A 19,822-nucleotide genomic window follows, 5' to 3' on the forward strand; every position below is an offset into this window, starting at 1 on the left:
CTCTGAGCTGTCAGCACAGAGCTGGATGTTGGGCTCAAACCTACAAACCTTGAGATCATGACCTGAGCTAAAGTCGGTGCTTAACCAACTGAGCCACCCAGACACCCCCAGAAGCTTTTAATTTTGATGTGGTCCCACTTGTTTATTTTTGCTTTTGTTGCCTTGTGTCAAATCCAAAAAAATCATTTCTAAGATTGATGTCAAGGAACTTACCACTTATGTTTTCTTCTAGGAGTTTTATGGTTTCAGGTCTTATGTTCAAGTCTTTAATCCATTTTGAGTTGATTTTGTGTATGCTATAAGATAGTGGTTCCATTTTCCCAGTGGCATTTATTTATTTCAAACAATTTTTAATGTTTATTTATTTTTGGGAGACAGAGAGAGAGCACGAGCAGGGGAGAAGCAGAGAGAGAGAGAAAAACGCAGAATCAGAAGCAGGCTCCAGGCTCTGAGCTGCAGCACGGAGCCCAACACAGGGCTCAAATTCACAAACTGTGAGATCATGACCTGAGCCCAAGTTGGATGCTTAACTGATGGAGCCAACCACCAAGGTGCCCCTTCTGAACACCATTTATTGAAGGGACTCTTCTTTCCCCGTTGTATATTCTTGGCTCCTTGGTAATGAACTCACCATATATGCATGGGTTTGTTTGTTTTGTTGATTTAAGTGTCTGTTTTTATGCCAATACCATACTTTTGAAAAACTTTTTAAATTCCAGTTAGTTAACATACAATGTAATATTAGTTTCAGGTGTACAATACAGTGATTCAACACTTCCATGCAGTACTTGGTGCTCATCCCAACAAGTGTACTCCTTAATCCCCGTCACCTATTTAACCAGTTCTCCCCTCCTCCCAGACTGTTTTGATTACTCTAGTTTTGTCATATAGTTTGAAATGAGGAAGTGTGATTCCTCTAGCTCTTCTTTCTCAAGTTTGCTTTGGCTCTTTGGTGATATCATACAAATTTTAGGTTTGTTCTGTATCTGAAAAATGCCGTTGAAAATTTGGTTGGGATTGCATTGATTCTGTGAATTGTTTTGGGTAGTGTGATATTTATAAGAAAAATATATTTGGTCATTCAGATGACCAAATCTGTATTTCTCATATAAATATATATACACACACATACATACACACACACACACACACACACACACACACACACACATATATGTATATATATTTGGTTTTCATCCACCATTCCTGGCTCATAGCTTCCAAAACCCTTGAAATTTCCTAAGTGCTAAGAGTGACAAAAGTATCTCTTATTATGTTAATGAGATGACTTTTGGAACCTACTTAAGGATGAGGTTGGCTGCCAGGAGAACCCACCATGTGATTAGAGGGTTGGAACTTACAGTCCCTCTCCACCCCTACCCGCCCCCCCCCCCCCTCCACCTTGGTAAGGGGAAGAGGGTCTGGAAGTCGAATCTGTCATCATTGACCAATGATTTAATCAATCATGATTATGTAACTTAGCCTCCATGAAAACCCAAGAGGACAGGGTTCAGGAAAACTTCGAGCTTGGTAAAGAGATTTGAAGAGAGTGGTGAGCTCAGAGAGAACATGGAAGCTCCCCACCCTTTCCCCATGCCTGTCCCTGTGCATCTCTTTTATCTATTTCTGACTTATATTCTTTTATAATAAACTAGTAACATGGCAAGTGAATTGTTTCTCAGTGTTCAGTGAGCTGCTCTAGCAAATTAATTGAACCTAAGGAACCTCAGATTTATAGGCAGTTTGTCAGAGGTATAGGTAACAATCTGAGCTTGTTACTGGTGTCTGAAAACTAAGGAGTGAGTCATGGGAATTTTTTATTTATAGCCATTTGGACAGAAGTGTAGGTAACAACTTGGGCTTGCAACTGGTCAAGTAGGGCTGGGGGAACAGCAGTTTTTGTAGGACCGAACCCTTAGAATCTGAGGCTATCTCCAGGTAGGTAGTGTCAGATTGAATTGAATTGTGGTACACTCAACTGGTGTCCCAAGAATTGCTTGTTGGTCCCAAGAATTGAACCACTGCCCCTCCACATTGGAATTGGTATTAGGACCCATTTAGGTAATGTGGACATTTTAACAATATTCTTCTAATCTATGAGCATGGAATATCTTTCCATTTATTTGTGTCTTCAATTTCTTAATGTATTATAGTTTTCAGTACACAGGTCTTTAATTTCCTTGGTTAAATTTAATCCTAGGTATTTTATTCTTTTTGATGCAACTGTAAATGGGGTTGTTTTCTTAATTTCTCCTTCAGATAGTTCATTATCAGTGTACACAAATGCAGCTGATCTTTGTGTATATTAATTTTATATCCTACACACTTCACTGAACTGGTTTTTTAGTTCTAACAGTTTTTTGGTGGGGTTTTTAGAGTTTTCTCTATATATCATGTTAAGAGTTTCTTTTTCCTTTCCAATTTGGATGCCTTTTTTTTTTGATACCTTTATTTATTTTCTTGCCTCATTGCTCTGACTAGTTCTTCTAATACTATGCTGAATAAAAATGGTAAGAGGGGGTATTCTTGTCTCATTCTGATCTTAGAGGAAAAGCTTTTGGCTTTTTACTGTTGAATATGATGCAAGCTGTGTACTTGTCATATATGGCCGTTATTATGTTGAGGTACATTCTCTTTATACCCAACTTTGTTGAGAGTTTTTATCACAAATGGATATTGAATTTTATTAAATGCTTTTTCTGCATCTATTGAGATGATCAGAGGTTGTCTTATTCATGTTATGAAAGGCTAGTCAGAAAATTACCTGTTTACTGTTTTGAGGGTAAGACAGCTAGAGTATATGTGGGGTAATTAGTAAATGAAAAGCCCTACCCTCTTTTCTCATATTTTTTCTTCTGCAAATCTAGAACTGTTTACTGAAGGGTTATTGATAGCTACTTGGGTAGAAACTTGTTAAGGAACTATCCTTTTTACTTTAAAGGGAAGCAGTTACTAAATCATCTTTGCTAATAGTGCAGTCAACCCATTTTTTTTCATATAGTCATTTATGAGGGATGTGATATACATATTAAAGTATTATAAGACTTTCTTCAAAAATTATAAAAATAATGTTTCATAACTTTTATATATGATTTTGCTTTGAGATCAGATTGCACTTACACAGACTCTTTGCTTTCTTTCAGGAATAATGCTACAAGGCATTTATGCAATTTACTCAAAGAAACCTGTGCCAGATCTGCAGAAAAGACAAAGAAATGTAAATATTTTTCTTGTTTTATGTGATTTTCTCAATTTGTTATTATTTAAAAAAAATTTTTTTTAATGTTTATTTTTGAGAGAGAGACAGAGTGGGGGAGGAGCAGAGAGAGAGGAAGACACAGAGTCAGAAGCAGGCTCCAGGCTCTGAGCTGTCAGCACCTAGCCCAAGCCCGATGTGGGGCCCAAACTCACAAACTGTGAGATCATGACCTGAGCTGAAGTCGGATGCTCAACCAACTGAGCCACCCAGGCGCCCCGTCAACTTATTATTATTTTAATGGAGAAGGGAAGAAATTGTTTTTTGGAGCCCACTTTTTGGAGCCAACTTTGATTTGAACAAGTTACATGTGCCTCATACCATTTCTTTGCATAAGTAGTAATTTGATTCTCAGTTCTTTGAGCTTTCAAAGCTCAAAGTTTTTTTGAAAGATAATTTATTTCAAAAGCTATATATCTGGCATTTGTAGTTCTTATTTCAGTTAAAATGTGATCTTGAGACTAACCTTTCTGTCTGGAACAACCAGCATATTGAATTTTGATGCATAACCATGTTTATAATAGAAACTACTGGTGGAGGGCTATGCTGAAGGCATAGTACTTAAGAGTAGTGCAATATTTATTTCCTATCTAAATAGAATTCTCAAGTTTCTCCTAAAGAAACATGCTTTTAAAATATTCAAATAAGGTTGTCGTATATATATGAAAGTACACCTTTTCATTGTATGCATATTTTGATTTTACTTGTAGGAATTTTTTTTCATTTTGATGAAAAACAAATTTTATTTTCAAAAATAATACTTTTATCTTTGTCATTATTTTCACACTAGCTCTACTTTGTTTCTTCCAAGAATCTATTAGGATATACTGTCTATCTGCTTTTTCAGGATAGCTAAAATTTTAGTGTCACACAGCTTATTGCTTAAGAGCCTGGGCTTAAGAGTTAGGTTGCTGTCTACTTGACCTTGGATAAGTTATATAATCTCTGATCCACTGTTTATTGGTTAATAAAGTGCCTCTTAGTGTTGTTTTGAGAATTAAATTTGTTAATAAATATAAATTGCTTGTAACAGTACAAAGTGCTCCACCCCTCCTCCTCCCTTTTTTTTCTTTTTCTTTTTTTCCTCCTCCTCCTCTTCCTTTTCCTTCCCCCTCTCCTCTTCCTTGTCCTCTTTTCTTTTTCTTTCTCTTTCTTTCTTTCTTTCTTTCCTTTCTTTCCTTTCTTTCTTTTCTTTCTTTTCTTTCCAGTATGCACTATTGCTAGTGTTTTTAATTCTTTGTCCCTGCACATAGTACTTTGCTTTTAGAACTATATATATTTTCCAGAATGTAGTGTACCACTACCAGCTCCTCCACTGCATCCTGTTTATTCAACTTTCAATATTAGCTTTCCCATCTATGTATAAAAAATGGTGAAAAGTATACACTGATGGGTGTAGAGGGATGGTGTGTTGACTGCTTTGTAGAAAGTAACCTGGGCCATAGAGACAAGGCTGCTAGTTTTTTTTTTTTTTTTTTTTTTTCCTCTGTTTAGTTTTATGTTCTCTAAGTCAGAGATAGATGGTGGGAGAGGTTTGAAGAATCTTTAAAAAGATTTTTAGGTGATTTCTTAAATGAACCGATGAGTGTATCTTGATATGATGTGTAGATCGTTTTTTCCTATACAAAGTCTTTACACTTATTAATGTAAACTCCATCTAGATTCTTCCTGAAGTCTTTCCTTTTGCTATTGGATTTTTCTGTCTCATTTATTCATTCACCAGCTTTTAACGTGTCTACTTTGGGTCATGAAATATTCTGAATGCTGAGGAAAACAGCAATGAACAGTTTCTGCTTTTAAGGAGGATACATCCTAGTGGAGGGACACAGACCATAAACAAATTATATGTTGGGTGATGGTAACTACTTAAGGAGAGAGTATTTTGGGATAGGGTGATTGGGGAAGTATTTTAGGGACCCTAGTAAGTGTGTGTGTGTGTGGCGGGGGGGGGGGGGTGAGCCATGTAGTTATTTTGGGAAATAGTAAGTGCAAAGTCCCTTAGATGAAAGCCTGTTTAATCTTTTCAAGTCAGTGAGGCCACTGTGCTGTTACCTTTCATATTTCTGCCTTGTATATGTTTTTCATCTCTTTTCTTGTGTGCCATTTGGGAACATTTCTTCTAATCTCTCTTCTAGTACACTAATTCTCTTTTTAGCTAGTTCTAGTTTGTTTTTTAATTCATTAATCGAAGTTTCAATTTTTGTTATTGCATATTCTGGTTTTGTATATATTAGCTGGTCTTAAAAATATCTGTAGTGTCACTTTTTAGACTTTCAGGTTTGTTGCTGAAATTTTTCTTTAACATAAAGTTGATGGACAATGTTACATTAGTTTCAGGTGTGTAACATTGTGATTTAATATGCGATGTTCACCACTAGTGTTCCTTGCTGAAATTTTTAAGTTCAGCTTTTTTTTTTTTATCTCCATGAACATAATAAATTAAACATTATTTTATTAAGGTTTTAATAAAGTTTATTAAAGGGGTCTATTCTGGTGTGTCGTCCTCTGCATTCTACTTCTTGTTTATCTCATTGTGTACTTCATTATCTATGATTATTTGCTTGAGACCTAGAATGGTGTCACATTTTCCTGGTTCTTTGAATGTTGAAAAGTTTTGATTATATCCTGGACATTTTGAAATTATATGTTGTGAGAATCTGGGTCCTTTTAAAATCCCCAGGACAATGTATATGTTTGTTTATTTTTTAGCAGTTTGTCAACTCCAGATCAGATCACAAGTTCTATCTTGCCTTTTGTGTGCTGGCTTCCAGTATCAGTTCAGTTTTCTTTTTTTTTTTTTTAATTTTTTTTTTTCAACGTTTATTTATTTTTGGGACAGAGAGAGACAGAGCATGAACGGGGGAGGGGCAGAGAGAGAGGGAGACACAGAATCGGAAACAGGCTCCAGGCTCTGAGCCATCAGCCCAGAGCCCGACGCGGGGCTCGAACTCACGGGCCGCGAGATCGTGACCTGGCTGAAGTCGGACGCCTAACCGACTGAGCCACCCAGGCGCCCCCCAGTTCAGTTTTCAAAGCCTTTGGTATACTGCTCTGGCTCTGTTTCTTGTATGCTCCACTCAAGATTAGGTCTGGGATGTGGGTAGTGGTTTATATTGGAGTTTAGTTTTCAAAGCCCTTGCTGTATTTGTTTTGGGTCTGTCTTGTACATGTATAGTCTCTCAATTTTCCCATGGGACTCATATCATAATTTAGGTAATCCTCTTTTGGAGCTGTCTTTAAGATTTCTCTCCCATGCTCAGCCTTGGGCCCATTTTCCCTGCCTGTTGGCTGTAAATGTGGAATTTCTTTTGGGGTTTTGTATGTCCTTGCTGCCATGGCTGCTACTATTCCACTACTAGGGCCATTTTGGGGACAGGGCTGTGAGGGGAAAAAAAAGAAAAAAATCAGGATTTCCTTTTGCTGCTCATGTTTCCTATTACAGTTCTGCTGGGGCCTTACACTTTGGCCACTGTTAGGAGGGAAGATAGGAAAAAACCTAAACAGGAAACTCACCTTCACACGAGTCATTTCTTTAAGATTTTACTTTTTGTCTCCAATATATCTGCCTTTGCTTACTTTTCAGAGTCCTAAAGTAGTTTATGCTTTATGTATTTCATTCAGGGATCTTAGCTGTAAGCAATGGGAGAGAAAAGCTATAGTAGAATTACTTCATCTTGACTGGCACTGGAAGTTGGTTTGGCATTTTTGAATTATAACCCTCAATCTATTCTTGGCCTGATTATGTTTTCATCATGATGTTTTTAGATCTTTGATTCCTTTAAGAATTAAAAGATCCTCCAGATTTTTAACTGTCTGCAGTAGGAGGGTTGGTCTGAATTACTTAGCTATTACCAGAAAACAGAGTCCTTGATGCTTTCCTAAAATATAGACCAAATCATGTTACTGTCTAATTCATTAAATGGCTTTCCATATGTTTTTTGGTGGATAGCATGGTGTTTGCCACTTTCCCATATATACAGGCTCATGGAGAACTGCTTGTTACTCCCTAAACAGATTATGCTTCTGAGCTTTTGAATATATTTTTTTTATTGACTGATCCTCTTTCCTTCATCTCCTTAGCTCGTATTTGTTCTTCAAAACTCAGAATAAATGTTACTACTCTTGGGAAATATTCCCCAATTTTGTAGTCTGATTTAGATGCTCCTCTTCTTTGTATACCTTTACCATATACTGTATTTATGAATTCCCTCAACAAATATTTGAGTGTCTACTACTATATGCTAGACATCTCACTGCAAGCTTAAGGGCAAGGGATCATATCTTAATTCAGTATAGTCCATTCTTTAGACAATGTCTTTCAAGATAGTAGGCGATAGATTAATAAAAAAAGAACAAATATGTTCTTAGATGCACCTTTAAAAAAAAAAACCCTTTAAATGGCTGTTGCACACTGAATGATATTGAATTATTTAGCCTGCCATTCGAAATATTGCGTTAGCTTTTTTTTTTTTTTTTTTTTTTTGGTAGCCTTAAGTCCTAACCTAAAGTAGTTAGTGTTTTAGTCTTGGGAAAGACTTTAAAGCTTTTGTAGTCTACTTACATTTCCATTGATCTACTTTCCTTTATAGCATGTCTAACCAAGTGGTAGTCTTTTTTTTTTTTTTTTTTAATTTTTTCAACGTTTATTTATTTTTGGGACAGAGAGAGACAGAGCATGAACGGGGGAGGAGCAGAGAGAGAGGGAGACACAGAATCGGAAACAGGCTCCAGGCTCTGAGCCATCAGCCCAGAGCCCGATGCGGGGCTGGAACTCACTGACCGTGAGATCATGACCTGGCTGAAGTCGGATGCTTAACCAACTGCGCCACCCAGGCGCCCCAGTGGTAGTCTTTTTTATGTTTGAATATATTTAGTGATGGAAACTCACTAACCCCAAGATTGTCATTTAAGGACAGCTCTTTATTTTTATGTTGAGCTGAAATCTTTTTAAAAATTTTTTTTTCAATGTTTTTTATTTATTTTTGGGACAGAGAGAGACAGAGCATGAATGGGGGAGGGGCAGAGAGAGAGGGAGACACAGAAGTGGAAACAGGCTCCAGGCTCCGAGCCATCAACCCAGAGCCTGACGCGGGGCTCGAACTCACGGACTGCGAGATCGTGACCTGGCTGAAGTCAGACGCTTAACCGACTGCGCCAACCAGGCGCCCCAGTTGAGCTGAAATCTTGACGTAGTTTCTGTCTTCTTATTGTAGCTCTCCTTAGGGCATATGGAAAAAGTCTAAGTCATTTTTTATGTGCTATCTCTTTAGATCTTTAAAGCTGGCTTCTTGTCCTTTTTGAATCTTGTCGTTAGCCTAGACATTTGAAGATTCTTAAGTGCTTTTGGCATTTTGGTTGATCTGTTGAACATCTTTGTTACAGAGTCCAGATCTGTCTGAAGTAATCTAGTTTTGAAACTTAACCTGTGTAAGGGACTATTCATTGTCTAATTGTAGGTGTCTTTAATGAACTCTAAGGTCAGTTTGTTTGATAGTCACAATGCATTATAGGCTTAGTGAGTTCACTATTAATTAAAACCTTTACATTTTCTTTTTTGCTTTATTCTTTGCATGTACATTTACGTTTTGGATCCAGATAGCATTCTTTGCATTTATCCAAATTAGATTTAATCACGCACACCTATGCTTATTTTTTTTTATTTTTTTAATTTATTTTTTAAATTTTTTTCAACGTTGTTTTATTTATTTTTGGGACAGAGAGAGACAGAGCATGAACGGGGGAGGGGCAGAGAGAGAGGGAGACACAGAATCGGAAACAGGCTCCAGGCTCCGAGCCATCAGCCCAGAGCCTGACACGGGGCTCGAACTCACGGACTGCGAGATCGTGACCTGGCTGAAGTCGGACGCTTAACCGACTGCGCCACCCAGGCGCCCCTGGCACACCTATGTTTAAAAAAAAAATTTTTTTTTACATTTATTTATTTTTGAGAGACAGAGAGCACAAGTGGGGGAGGGGCAGAGAGAGAAGGAGACACAGAATCTGAAGCAGGCTCCAGGCTGTCAGCACAGAGCCTGATGCTGGACTCAAACCCACAAACCATGAGATCATGGCCTAAGCTGAAGTCAGACGCTCAACCGGAGCCACCCAGGTGCCCCCAGGCACACCTGTGTTTTAATCATGTCCCACTACTCACTAGCTTTGGGATCCTGGAAAATAACACAATTTTCTCTCACAATTTCCTCATCTGTGAAATGGGGGTAATCACAGTTCCCTAGATCTATACCTAGATATTGTGTGTGTGTGTGTGTGTGTGTGTGTGTGTGTGTGTGTGTGTGTGTGTGTGTTTGATCATTATAATTCACAGTTTTGTCAGCACAACCATTTCAATCTGTACCGGTCTTTTTTTTAGCTCATGAAAGCTTTATGATATCTATGGGCACTGTCTGATTTTTGTTTGGGCAATACTTGTTTGTTGGCCTTCAGTTCTTCTTTTCTCGAATTGTTTTAATATTTTCCCCCTCATCCTGTTTGTTTCTTATATTTCCAGTTTGACTTTTGAAATATCAATTCTGTACTGTTCTGCCTCTAACCTGTAATTCTCTTGTAGTGTCATCCAATTCATTGCCCCTTTCCTCCTCATTTATTTTTCTATTTGATTTATCCCATTTCTTTCATTGACCATATTTTCTTGGTTCTGTTGAGGATACTGGATAGTTTTCTGAAATCTTCATCTGGGTTCTCTAGATAGACTTTGTTTTCAGAGATAGGTTATTCCTTTTAACATCTCTCATGTTGTTACCTTTCCTTTGACAGTATTTTTTTGTAGGCCTCATGTGGGTTTTCTCACCATATATGCCATTGACAAAAGCAAGAACTATCCAGGCTAAATAAACTAGGTGATAAACTGACGTTAGTCTGGATTTACCTCCTCTGGTTTAGTGGCTGAATCCTCTTTTTATATTTACAGTTGTATGGCAGATCCTTGAGCAGTTTGTAAAGTTTTCACCTTGTGTGACTCTGCCCCTTCGGGCTGGTTTTCTGATGCTCTGATAAATGTAGAAACTATGATTCTGCATAATTGTAATCAATAAACTGAAACATGCATAACACTTTGATATCTTAAAATATAAAAATATCTTAATTTTTAATATCTTAAAGCCTTGATGCTGCTGACATAGAAGAAACATAATCTTAGTAAATTTGGGAACTTTCCCCCTCCCCCTGGGGTTGAATCTAAATTTGGAAGTTCCCATATTGTACCATGTGGTAGAGAAGGACATTTGTTATCCATGGAGACTTTTCTCGTTTCGACTGGTATTCGGTAACTGGTCCACATAGGTTGCTGCTGAGTCCTCCCTCATTTCTGTCCTCAGGGCCCATTCATATCTGCTGGTTCTCTGTGCTTTGTCCCACCATGCTCAGCTGCATCGGGTGTTGCAACAAGGGTAATGGAAGCTGTCTAAAGCCCTATCTGCCTAGATATACTTCACAGGCATTTCTTCTTAGGTTTTGTCATCTTTCTAGAGCCCTACTGAAGAAAAAAGTGTAGTCTCACTCTGCTCTTGGTTGGCCCACACTCGCTGGGGGTTTTGTGGTCCTCAACCCTGAGGCTTAGTCTGGTGAGTGTAGAGGGCTCCAGAACCTTTTCTTAAGTGTCTGCCAGAACCTACCAAGCTCTCTTAGCTTCCCCTTCTAAAGGCTTTTTCCCACAAATTAGTAAATATTTCTTTGACGTAGAGGATGAGAATCTTTGTTCTGACTCATATATTTAAAAAACCTAGTGTTTATGTCCTGAATCCTTCCCTTAATCCCCAATCTGGTGTTTTGAAACCCAAAGAGTTTTTCTTTGCTTTTGTTTGAATCATCTCTTCTTTTCTAAATTATTTTTTAAATGTTTATTTTTGATAGAGAGAGAGAGTGTGTGAGTGGGAGAGGGGCAGAGAGAGAGGGAGACATAGAATCTGGAGCAGCTTCCAGGCTCTGAGCTGTCAGCACAGAGCGTGCCGCGGGGCGCGAACTCATGAGCCATGAGATCATGACCTGAGCTGAAGTCGGATGCTTAACCGACTGAGCCACCCAGACACCCCTGAATCATTTCTTCTTTAAGGCAGTAAATGCTGAAAGATCTAGTTGCCCAAACTGGGGCAAAGCATGTGTGTGTGTGGGGGGGGGGGGGGGGAGGAGGAGGAGGGGTAGAGTGTGAAGGGAGAGGGAGGGAGGGTAGTAAAGAGAAGGGAGTGAAATGGGGGGTGGGGAGATAGATCAATGGATAGATAAATATCAAGAAGAAAAACAGAAAATGTAGGGTTATATTTTTACAATACTACATTACCACATTGGAACACTCAACAGCTACCAGAGTCCCTACTTTGTACTACCTATAGGGTCTTGCTTCTGACAGTTGTAAAGTATATCTATACCTGTTTATGTTCTTTTCTGTAGTTTTATTTAATTTCCAGTACTTTTCCATTGGAAGAATGGCTGGATGGTATCTTGGAAGTACTAATGGTATTGGTAATGGGAAAATTGGAGGTGTTGGCAGTAGAATGCAGTTCTTTGGCACAAATCATTTCTGAGGAATAGAGAAGATGTGTTACTAAGTGTGTAAGTAGTGAATATAAAACAGAATAGATGGAGTGAGAAGTATGAACTATCTTTCTGTTCAAATGCTGATATATTCTGCCTCTATTTCCTTAAATTTTCCAGCCCTTTATTTCCAGCCCTTTAATATTCAGATAAAATCGGTTCAGTTCCTGTTTCATATGCTGTAAGTCCAGAGCTTTCTCCATTATTTTTTAGGGGTTTAGGACACCTGCATTCTTCTAAAGATAGTTCATGTACCCTCTTTTTGGTTATTTGGGTTCCCATTGACAGCTGCTATTCTCTTGTTTGCAGCTGGTTACTGAGAATCTGGGACTAATACCCTCTTTACATTTTTTTTTTTAACGTTTATTCATTTTTGAGACAGAGAGAGACAGAGCATGAATGGGGGAGGGTCAGGAGAGAGGGAGACACAGAATCTGAAACAGGCTCCAGGCTCTGAGCTGTCAGCACAGAGCCTGATGCGGGGCTCAAACTCACAGACTGTGAGATCATGACTTGAGCTGAAGTTGGACGCTTAACCAACTGAGCCACCCAGGCGCCCCTACCATCTTTAAATTTAACATGCTTTAATGTAATGCTGATCTCATTTGGGGGGATGATAAAGGAACAGCCACGTTGTCTGTTACTGCTTTGTAATTAAGGTACTGCCTTCTACCTTCATTCCCCTCAGTATAGCTAGAGGGAATCATTGCTCAGGTAAAAAAAAAAAAAAAAAAACAAAAAAAAAAACACCCAGAAAAATAAAAAGGTTGTAGAGGATTTATAGGGGATTTCTCTCTGGAGCCACACCTATTCTTAAACCTCAAGACATGAAGAGCAAGTTTATCTTCCTTTCTGCCTCCTCAGAAGTAGAGCAAGAGATCGTAGGCTTTGGTTTTCATGTGGACTCTATGAATCATAAATATACACAGGAGAAAGTACTTAATAGAATAATTGTTAAATCCCTACTCATTTTAAAGGCTAAAACTGTAAATATATTTTACAAAGTTTGAATAAATTCATGGGTAGTAATTCGGTAAAAGAAAATTAGAACTTTCGAGGTTGAAATAAAATCATGCCTTACCATGCCTTGCTGTGCCTTGCTGTGAGACTACTATGAAGTAGCTTATTTAAAAAAACTTGTTATTGAAGTATAGTTGACATACAACGTTATGTTAGTTTCAGATGTACAATATAGTAATCAACAATTCTGTACATTTGATACTATTTTCAGAGACTCAGGATATACTAATACATTTCACTAACAGAATTTTAAATATTTTAATGTTTTCTTGAGGCATTTTGAGTATTATTGGCATTATAATCATTTTAAAATTTAATTCTGAATTATTTTATATTAATAGATGAATATGAACGGGAAGAAACTAGGCAAGTATATGTGGATCTAAATAATAACATTGAGGTAAGTCGTAGTGAAAAGTTAAATGTTCTAAACAGAGGCATTTTAAAAAAGCGTTTATTTTTGAGAGAGAGAGAGGCAGAGAGCGAGCACACACAAGCAGGGAAGGGGCAGAGAGAGAGAGAGAGGGAGACACAAAATCTGAACCAGACTCCAGGCTCCGAGCCTTTAGTGCAGAGCCTGATGTGTAGGACTCAAACCCATGAACCATGAGATCATGACCTGAGCTGAAGTTGGATGCTTAACTGACTGAGCCACATAGACACTGCTAAATAGAGACATTTCTAAGCAAAATCGAGTGATAGCTACAAAGATATATGTAACTCTTCTTGATAAAAGGATTATTATTTGTTGACATAGGATTATATCCAATAAGATTAAGATTCTGTACTAGGTGTGTTAATGTTTTGTTATTCAGTGGCTTTTGAATTTACATGTTAGTGACACCATTTAACTTAATTTATCAAATATGTATTAACTCTGTGTCAGAGACTATCACATTATGTTACATAACCATTAATTTGAAAAAAAATACAAAGTATTACTAATGTGTCTGGTTCCTGCTTACCTTTCTTATCCCTCTTGTTTTCCACTTTGCTTTTTCAGGTATAGTCATTCTTTCTTATGTTTCTCAAACTTGTAACCTCTTTATGATCTTGGTTCTTTGACTTTGTCCAGAACTTTTGTGTCCAAGATTTTATGAGAACTCTTAAGCTTCATTCTCCTTTTTAATTATCCCCCTTACTACTTTATCTAAAATACCTTTCCTTTCACTTTTTCTCTATCTCCTCACCTTGTTTAACTTGGCTGAAAGCCACATGACATTTATTTGATATAGATGTATATGTAAGTATTTTCCATTACCCTGGAATATAAATTAGTTCCCTATCAGAACCTTGTCGTATATCCTAAGTGCCTAAAACAGTGGCTGGCACATGGTAGATACTCAGTAACTATTTATTGAACAAATAAATGAATTCGTACAAATCTGCAAATCAGGATTTGTTGAATCCTGAATGAACTTAACACTGCTAGATGACGTAAGTTAATTTGGACTCTAATAGGAGGGAGACCTCACAGAGGTTACACTTTAGTGGGGGGAAGACAGAAATTAAGTAAGCAAAAAAAATGTAAAATTATAGACTTTGATATGGGCTATTAAGTAAATGACTAGAATACCAAAAATCATTTTGCTGCTGTTTGGTAGTATGTAACATGTCTCCAGTGCATTTAAGCATCTGGGAAGCTAATTTAGTAGGCACTCTTAATACATTTTTAGTAAGTTATTTAATTATTACAAGTTATGGGAATTTCATTATTCAAAGTTGAGTGGTTTTATATCTAGTGATCATGAGACAAATTTATTAATATTTTCATAGTTTAAAGAACCTATTTAAAAAATGTAAGTATGATTCTTAAAAGTTAAATTTTATATTTCAGAAAATGATAATAGCTTTTGAGGAACTTCGTGGGCAAGCTGAGAATTCCAGATTGGAAATGCATTTTAAATGTATGGATCCTATTTAATTTTATATTACTCTACTGATGTTTATAAAAAATATAAATAAATAAAATAAAAATAAATAAAAATATATAAATCTAATAAAAAATTAGATTCCTTTAATGTTTTCCTAGCTTCAGCTTGATTCCTCAGGTCTTTTAAATTTCGTACTCAGGGTTTTGTAAACCCCTCAAAATCTTGTGGAATGTGGCAGGGAATTGATATATGTTAAAAATAGTCTTTTGGCTTCAAAGCTACATTTTCCCTGAAATCAAACTTACTATGGTTTGTACTAATTTTTTAGAAGGGTGATTTGGTCTTATTTTTACATTTCTTGGTAAAGTTTCATGATAAAATAACAAGTTGACCCTTGAACAACACAAATTTGAACTGTGCAGGTCCACTTCTGTGGATTTTTTTCAGTAAACACAGCATAGTACTATAAATGTACTTTCTCTTATGAATTTCTTAACATTTTCTCTAGTTTACTTTAGTGTAAGAATACAGTCTATAATACGTATGACATACAAAACATGTTATGGGTAAGGCTTTTGGTCACCAGTAGGCTATTAGTTGTTCAGTTTTTGGGGAGTCAAAAGTATACGTGGATTTTCAACTGTGTAGGGGTCAGTGTCCCTAATGTTTGTTGTTCAAGGGTCAACTCTGTATATATTTAAAATCTGTTATTTAAAATCTGTATATATTTAAAATCTGTTATTTAAAAAAATGTGTTATAAAGTATAAGCTTTTAAATATTTGCTGTTATAAAAAGTATAGAATTTTCTTGTTATATTTTGATATTATTTAAATTCAATATTTTATTAAACATCAAGAAAATAGCAGTTTTAACTTGATAGAACTTTTAAGGTTTAGTATCTAGATAAATAAAGAGGTGAAATAAAGTCTCAGAAACTTTAAATTTTATTGTGTAATTGTGTTAAGATATTAAAGTATATCGGCTTTATTTTTAAAGTAAAGGAAGATCATGAAAAATTCCAACACCTTGAAGAGGAATATAAGAAGGAAGTACATGACAAGGAAAAGCAGGTTTTTTTTAAAAAAATCAACTCTTTGTATTCTTTGTATTTGATAATTCATAAAATACTTAAAATTTCAAAAAAAATCTGTATTGCAGACTGCATGATAAATTTCTGTGAGAGATTTTAAATATACATTTCCAAATATTTAGCCATTTACCTAGCAGAATTAATTTCCATTGATTCAAACATGCATGCCCTGAATGGCAACCCTTTTTTAAAAACTCAGTGAATTTTCTACAATATTTATATTAGTGGGTAACATTGCTGCAAAAATATTTTATGAGAACTTTGGTTTAGATAAAAATTTTATCAAATGTAAAGATGATGATCGTTGACCACTCAACTCCTATTTTGCAGTTTATTTTGAAATGTATTTGTTATTAATGACACCAAGGAGGGGGAACTAAAATACTCTTTTGCTTCTTTCTATTAATGTCATGTAGTGGAAAATGTGAAAATAATGTCTGTGTTCTTTGACATTCACAAGAATGTCAATTATTATGCCAACTTAATCAGTTTCAAGTCATGCTTACCAATGGAAAATGTTTTATAGAAAGGAATCCCCTTCTTTCTGTCTCCCCCTGTTTTTTCAGAGTTTTTTTTTATTTTTTATAAGATATCTTGTAATGATAGATAACAAAGATATCTACTTAAACAATAGTAACAAAAGTTAATTGAAAGTACAGAGAAGATACTTGTATTTTTAAATTCTGGTTAAATTTATGTGTTAAGGCTTAGATCTTTTGAAAGACTTAATAATTTTCCATATTGTAGCTGAACTTTTAAACCAGATTTCTGAGAGAAGGCCTTTTTAAAAGTTAAAATTGTGAGTATTATAAAGAACACAAAAAAAGAAGGAAGTGCTAAAAAGCTTGTTGGAGTTCTGGGTGCATGGGCAGGGCTTATAGATTGGTGGGGTTCCCTGTGAAATGGTGGCGTGGCCAACTAGTGTTTTGCTATGGACTTCTAAATGTCATTATTTATAATACTTTTTTTTTTTTTTTTTTTTAATTCTCCAAATTCCTGCTTGGTGATACAGACTTGACTGATGGCATTTTGGATTGAGGCTGGCAGAGTAGGAAGGACAGGATGAGTTTTACTATTCCACAGGCTGACCTTTCATTACAACCCTCCCTGTGATTAGAAAACCTAGGTTTAGAGATTCTCTTTTTCAATATGACTATGTCTGCATCTTTAGTCAGGTTAGTTCTCTGACTACATTGGCTATCAAGGAGGAGAGTCTGAAAAAGGAGGATTAAGTGGACCTGGGGCGGTTTTCATACTCTTTATACAGACTTCCAAATAGCCTCCTTATGCTTAGTCTTTTTTATACCTACCTTCCACAGTGTCTGTTGCCTCTAATTCTTGAAACATTCTGGAGTCCTTTGGGATTGAATTGTTTTGCTTCTCAATAGTATCTTCCCTGTGTAGGCTCTTAGGTTTGACCTTGCTTTTCTATACTACATCATTTTCCATTCCTTTTAACTGCTTTCCTTCATTACATATCGTGGTTTGGGTCATAGAAGTCTCATAGTTTCATGGGAAATGGAATCTGTCTTTGTTCTCCTGGTTATTTCTTGGGTGATTTGGAATTGAATACAGGGCAGAGAGGTCTTTCTGCCATCTTGAATCTGCGAGTCTTCAGCTTGTCTTTATAAGTTTATCTTTTACCTTTTTCTTCACATGGACTCTATACTCTAGCCATCTGAATATTTTCAGCTCTTTAAATAAAACATGATCTCTTGATCCTTTGTGTTCTTGTATGAGTTAGAATGTTAATTTCTGTGTTTGATTAATTTCTATTTGTCTATCAAGACTCAATTCAGTACTCTGAGAAGGATTAATTTTTGTTTACATCCTCTAAGACTGATTTAGGTCTGTGTGTGTGTGTGTGTGTGTGTGTGTGTGTGTGTGTGTGTGTGTGCTGATTCATATAACATTTTGTCCTGTTACTAATAGTAGTCAAGTATAGTTGTCTCCTGGTGTAAGGCTCTGAGTTTCTTTAAGGTAGGTTTCCTTATCTCTGTATACTCAATGCTTATTATGGTTTGTGGAATGAAGTAGGTGCTCCATAATATTTATGGAATAAATGAGCCAATAGATTTCATTATATATCTATTTCATTATCTGTGTATTCTAAGTACTAACTTGAAATGCATATTATAATATCGGGTAGATCATTGGGTAGATCATATTAGTTTGTTCATTCACTTAGTAAATGTTTATTATGCAAATATGTACTAAATGCCAGGCACAACCAGTTGAAAAGCATATAAACAAGTACATAAATAATTGTAGGTAATGGTAAATGCTAAGGTATTATATTTAATTTTTCATATTTATATTGTATTATTTAAATATTTCATTTTAGGTATCACTACTATTGCTCCAAAATACTGAGAAAGAAAATGAAATCAAAAATTTGGTATTTCTGCTGGAGGAATCCAGAGATAAAGTTAATCGATTAGAGGAAAAGACAAGTAAGAATTTACATAAGAAAATATAACAATGTGTCTTGTGTATTACTCTTGTTATATTTAAAATTTTGGCTTTCATTACAGTTTTGTCGTAATGCTTTCTAGTGCTGTAATTCTCAACCTGGATTGGATCTTTGGAGGAGGGTGTAATAGAGTCACTTAGGGAGATTTTTCAGTGTACATATGCTCTTTTCACTTTTCCATACTGTCCCTTTCTTCAGAATTTCAACAGAATGCTTCAAGAAAACAGGGATTTTCTTTCTTTTGTTTACTGATGCATTCCAAGTGCCTAGAACAGTGTTTGGCACACAGCATACTCAATAAATATTTCATGAATGAATGAATACCCTGGGAACACTCTAGAGGTATTGGGAAAGGTATTAGGGAAAATTGCTTGTTAAACTAAATATACCTTTGATGATTAAAGTTTCTCTACTGAATTGGAGGGGAGAATGTAGGCAGAAGAAATGCCTTGTGCAAGTCATAGAAGTGTCAGAGTTAGGGTATATTTGAAACACTGATTTGTGTGTTTATATCTTAGAGAACTCAGGTACATGACTGGAAAAGAATGTTTGGATCAGATTGTGAAGGTTCTTGAATGTCATGTTATGTTTAGACCACCTTATTGAATATTTTTCAAACTTGTTTAGGTAGCAGGGCACTTGGAAGGCATAATACACTTTGTGAAATACTGTATACCTTCCAGAGCATCATATAGATCTTGTGATATTTGTCACTTCTCTCTTAAAAAAAAAAATTCTTTTTTTCACATGGCAAATGATTACATAGTTTGGGTGAAACGATGCCCACTCATTTTACATTACTGTCATTACTAAATCGGTATACTCCAGGTATGAAATAGTTTAACTTCCCATATGTTTTTTGTTCTTCTTACCTCTCCATCATGATTTTGGCTACTTCCTCTACCACAAATGAGCCTCTTCCCTCCACTCCAAATATTTTGCCTAAATTCCAGTGAACTCCTTATTCTTAAGAATGGCTTAACCATTACTCATCTGTGACTATGGGTGTCTTGCAGGCAGGGCTGTATTTCATTAAGTATCTGTGTAATTCAATGCCTAGCATATTGCTGTGTACATAATAGCTAAAGAGTTGTTAGGATGAATGAATGTTTAATCTTATCATTTAAACTGGAAACAATTTCCTGGTACTGAGTAACTAATTCTCTGTGATTCTGCAGACTCATAAGCACTGAAATGTATTCATTTAAGTTACTTTTCATTGTGTCCCATATGCAGTATATCTTTTATTTTTTCTCTTTGTTTCAGTTGGGAGATCTTCTATTGACCTGTTACCTAATCCCACCTTCTGTGTCTAATTTGCTTTTCTTTTTAATTTATTTTTAAAATATTTAAATTATTTTTAAAATTTTATTTAAATCCAAGTTAACATATAGTGTAATAATGATTTCTTAAGTAGAATTTAGTGATTCATCACTTGCATGTAATACCCAGTGCTCACCCCAGCAAGTGCCCTCCTTAATGCCCATTCCCCCTTTAGTCCATCCCCCCACCCCATCCAATACCCCTCCAGCAACCTTCAGTTTGTTCTCTGTACTTTAAG

General features: G+C 36.0%; 1 protein-coding gene across 6 annotated transcripts in view; it reads left to right on the top strand.

Annotated features, from left to right (window-relative positions):
• SYCP1 (synaptonemal complex protein 1) overlaps window positions 1-19,822 on the top strand; it is a 118,968-nt gene that overhangs the window by 12,062 nt on the left and 87,084 nt on the right. For 5 of the 6 annotated variants that reach the window (XM_023259021.2, XM_045033317.1, XM_023259019.2 and 2 more), the window contains 5 exons: window positions 3,144-3,217; window positions 13,165-13,223; window positions 14,661-14,730; window positions 15,695-15,768; window positions 18,133-18,241. In XM_023259021.2, coding sequence (XP_023114789.1) covers window positions 3,144-3,217; window positions 13,165-13,223; window positions 14,661-14,730; window positions 15,695-15,768; window positions 18,133-18,241 — 386 coding nt within the window. The remainder of the gene's footprint in view (window positions 1-3,143; window positions 3,218-13,164; window positions 13,224-14,660; window positions 14,731-15,694; window positions 15,769-18,132; window positions 18,242-19,822) is intronic. The other variant, XM_045033316.1, reaches the window with a different exon arrangement.

Source organism: Felis catus, chromosome C1 (genome assembly GCF_018350175.1).
Source record: "Felis catus isolate Fca126 chromosome C1, F.catus_Fca126_mat1.0, whole genome shotgun sequence".
NCBI classification, from domain to species: domain Eukaryota; kingdom Metazoa; phylum Chordata; class Mammalia; order Carnivora; family Felidae; genus Felis; species Felis catus.